The sequence below is a fragment of the Monopterus albus genome, unplaced genomic scaffold (genome assembly GCF_001952655.1).
Source record: "Monopterus albus unplaced genomic scaffold, M_albus_1.0 scaffold195.1, whole genome shotgun sequence".
Taxonomy (NCBI): Eukaryota; Metazoa; Chordata; class Actinopteri; order Synbranchiformes; family Synbranchidae; genus Monopterus; species Monopterus albus.
In genome coordinates, this window is record NW_018128075.1 from 857370 (window position 1) to 861552 (window position 4183).

The 4183-nt window shown below is 40.4% G+C and overlaps 1 protein-coding gene across 1 annotated transcript in view; it reads right to left on the minus strand.

The window, feature by feature from the left end:
• LOC109970351 (voltage-dependent T-type calcium channel subunit alpha-1I-like) overlaps window positions 1–3771 on the minus strand; it is a gene marked incomplete at its 5' end in the record, with an annotated part of 125189 nt that extends 121418 nt beyond the window's left edge. The window contains one exon of the mRNA XM_020617854.1: window positions 3648–3771. Coding sequence (XP_020473510.1) covers window positions 3648–3771 — 124 coding nt within the window. The remainder of the gene's footprint in view (window positions 1–3647) is intronic.
• Between the last annotated feature and the right edge of the window lie 412 nt (window positions 3772–4183).

The following is a 4183-nucleotide window of genomic DNA, read 5'->3' on the forward strand; positions in this document are numbered from 1 at the left end:
AGCAGTCACCGGCCACATCGACCTGATCAGTGTTTGATTGTTGTGTCTTGTTGCTTTTCTTCTTTTGTCTCTCCTCTATCCACTCACCCCAACCGGTCGAGGCAGAAGGCCGCCCACCAAGAGCCGGTGTCTGTCGGAGGTTTCTTCCGTTAAAGGGAGTTTTTCCTCCCCACTGTCGCCAAGTGCTTGCTCAAGGGGGATTTGTTGGGTTTTCCCTATGTCATAATATTGATAACAGTAAGGTCTAGACCTTACTTTGTAAAGTGTCCTGAGATGACTTTTGTTGTGATTTGACGCTATACAAATAAAATTTAATTTGATTTGAGTTATACAGCTTTTTCATTAACCAAATAATGATGATTATGCAAGACATTCACTGATCCTAGCTTCTCGAATGTGAGGATTTTACAGTTTTCTTTATCCTGTTATATTACTCAACTGAATACTTTTGGGAATATTGAAACTGGGCTACGTGAAAACACCACCTTGAGGTCTTGGAAATTAACAAGTACATTTTCACTATATTCTGGCATTTTACAGACAAAACTATTGTTCAGTTATGCAAGAAGATAATCTGCTGATTAATAGATGATGAAAAAAATGTTAGCTGACATTAAGCACTTCAGTCAAATCATAGTACATGGATGAAGGACAACTGAGACTGTACTCAACATGCATTGAACAGCCATGGAGCACATCTGGGGCTCACAGACAAGTGCAGCTGTGCCTCTAGTGCAGAAGGAGCGCATGCTGCAGATTCCTCCTGGTGATGTGAGTGTTTCAGGATCAGGATATCACATGTTCAGAGCAACCTCTAAAAAATTTCCAAAAGAAATGTTCCTGACTTCAAAACATTGGCTGAAGTGGAGCTGGGAAGTCCAGTTGCCAGTGTGGCCACAGAGCGTGTGTTCAGATTTCAGGTATAAATTTTAATGACTGTGAGAAATCATCTTTCCGAAGATGCAAAACCTTCTGACAATCGCCTCTACAGAAGGCTAGGTTACAGCAGGTCAGCTGAGTCAAGTAAAGTTAGCCAAGCTTTGTGTAAATGGGCCGTTCATATATTAATGGCAATTGTCTAATTTTTCAAAATTGCTGTGTTCACTTTTGCTTGTTTATGCACACTGGCTGCAGTGTTTTAGTGGCCTCCGCGGTCACTGCAAGAAAAAGTAGTCTGTTGACATGAAAAGTAGCTGTACATTAGCTTATTTCGTATATAAATTATTAAAAAAATAAAATGAAAATGAAATGCTATTAAGTAGGCTGTGTCTTATAATTAAAAATGAAAATTAAATTGACAGGTAATAATGAATTTTTATGACCCTGTCCATCAAAAGGATGGATAACATGAGAGTCTAGCATGACCTCTGCTCCCTCTCTCTACTAAACCTCTATTTCCCTCCTCCTGCCTTTTCTCAACCACCATCACAGCTCTGCCCTCAATGGTGGAGTAATAAAGAATATTTTATTTCAGCAGTAATCTATGACAAGCCCCACATTGACATTTCCCCACCCCACTCCCAGCTTTAATCAAGCTTTTAATTAAAAGAAGAGAGAAAAAAAATCTAAATAAATCAAAGCTCTCAGTTTGCTAATGCCAGTTATTGCTGTTGTGAGCAAAAAGTCTAGATTAGCTGGTGTATACAGGAGGATTAAACATAAAGTGTTGTGCTTGGTGTTGCCTCTAATGTGATTTTCAGAAGGGGGAAGCATGATCTGAATCTGAACCAGTTATGTGGTTCAACCTGACAAATACTGATAACAATAGTAGATACTGAAAAAGTTTGAAACATCTCAAAATGTACATTTCTCCACTAATCTAAGTATCAAATCACCATTTCCTGAGTGAACACTATTTATTTTTTATGATGAAAATGACCCAGCTCTGAAGGTTCCAAACCTTTCACATTTTTTGTCAGATCAAAGAATTCTCTAATTAAGTGGGTCAGCTTTGGGGGATTCGTATCCAAGCTCAAGCACTGATTTATAGTTGTAATTTATGATGAAGGTCTGATGTGGGCTTGCTATCCATTTTCTCGCATTTCCTATACAGTACAGTGAAAACATTGCAGTCCTCACACAACAGCCTATGATGTTTGTGAAGATTCTCACACATCCAGGTCATCAGACAGATAGGAGGCAGCCATATGCAAATATAATTGATGTTTGGACTTGAAAATGCTTCGCTGCACATCCAAGAGGCATTAGAATGAGATAAGCTCTCCAGGATGAGATGTGTAGTGTCTTCAAGACCAAACTACAATTTTACTACAGCAGAACAAACGATGATGCAAACACTGCACTGTGGACATTATCATCCACACTATCTTTCCTGATTTAACCACTCATCCAGCCATTCAGCCATTCACCAGTGTATACTACCTGACTAAATTACTCGCTAAGCTCCCAGAGGTCTTCGAGTGCACATTTGTTAGCTTACAGATTGGTGAGGCTCCATTGAAATCATGGTATTGAATAACGAATTTGCTGAGAGGAGTATATTGACTGTGGCGCTGTAGTGCACTTAATCCATGAAGATATTCAATAGGGTCTGTAGATACTTGGAGGAGAAATTCACCAGCCACTTCCCCCAGGAAGCCAAATCAATCTACTGTGTGTATTGGCTGTTATGTGATGAGTGTGATGCCTTATGTGATTTTGAGTGAGGATGTGAAAAGCAGGGGTGATTCAACAAGTGCTTCGCACCAACAGGCTCGAGACGTACAGTACATGCGCATGTGCTCTCACAGATGTTATGCCCACTCAGGCCACCTTGGACATAAGTGAGAGGGGATTCTGTGTCCTGCCAGATGACGTGGAAAGCGAAAGTCATGCTTGCTGCACAGTGACAGCCACATGCCAGCAGTGAGTCACTGTGAGGAGTTACAGATCCCAACGTGAGAGAGAGAGAGTGAAGGGAGAGTGAGCCCAGGAAGGTACATAGAGAGGAAAAGTGGGAGGGGGTAGGTGCATGTGACTTTGCGTGTTCTTTGTGTGTCAACACAAGTATGTGCTGTATGATGGAATAAAGCACTACATGTGCACGCTTCCTAGAAACGCCTGTCTGTGAACAAAATGTATGTATTTGCATGTGCATATTAAAGAATATGGCTAAGTTCTAAAACATTTTGATGTGCACACTGTCTTTGTGTGCTTATGTGAGTTCTGTATGTCTGCTTCTATGGGAGTTATATAGACTCACCAGCCACTTTATTAGGTACACCTGTGCAATAGTATACAAATCACTGCAACACTTCAGCATTAGCGTCAAAATGTTTCAGTTTTTAGTGAAACTGTCATAAATGTATAAATTCAATTATATGTATATTATTGAGGTCATTTTTAAAGGTGGTGTTTTATTGGACTACAGTATATTTAGAGGTGTCTCTATATTTCTGTCCTCCCCAGCTACAAACAGGAGAGGGTCAAAATATCTGGAACGCCTCTGAAAATAAAATATAAATATAAAAACTGTAGAAGCCATAAAAACCAACAATACTACAGTAAGAATAAGTTAAATAACTCAAATTGGTTTAACACTTTTGAAAAATGTGCTTTTATTTTCTGAGTCCGCCTTAAAGTCAAAGAGCAATTATCAACTTGTCACAAAAGTGTTTTTACTTTGAGGTGTGTGTGTGTTCATGTACCTGTAGTATTTGGCATCGATCTGAAGAGCAGTCGATGTTCTCACAGGGCTGGTACATCCCCAGGGTCACACAGTTCAACAGGATCACCATCATGCTGACACGTTCAAACCATGTGGAAGCAAAGCTGGTTAAGGAGAACAGATCATAAAATGACAGGTACATCTGAGACAATAAAAGGAAGTCTTTTTAATGGTCACATATTATACATTCAACACACCTGGTGGACTGCACCAATAAATTACAGTAAGCAAAGTGGCAAGAATTAAACAAAAATAATTACCCCATTAAATGAATAGTTTATAATACAGGAACGAACTTCAGCGGAGAGTCAGGACTTCAGAAAATGTCACTGGTGCCAGCCTGTCCTCCATAGAGGACCTGTAGACCTCATGGGTCAAAAGAAGGGCTGAGAGGATCACTGCAGACCCCTCACACCCTGGACACAATCAGTTTGAACTCCTCCCCTCTGGACGGCGCTACAGGTCACTGTGCACCAAAACAACCAGACACAGGGACAGTTTCTTCCCGTGGGCTGG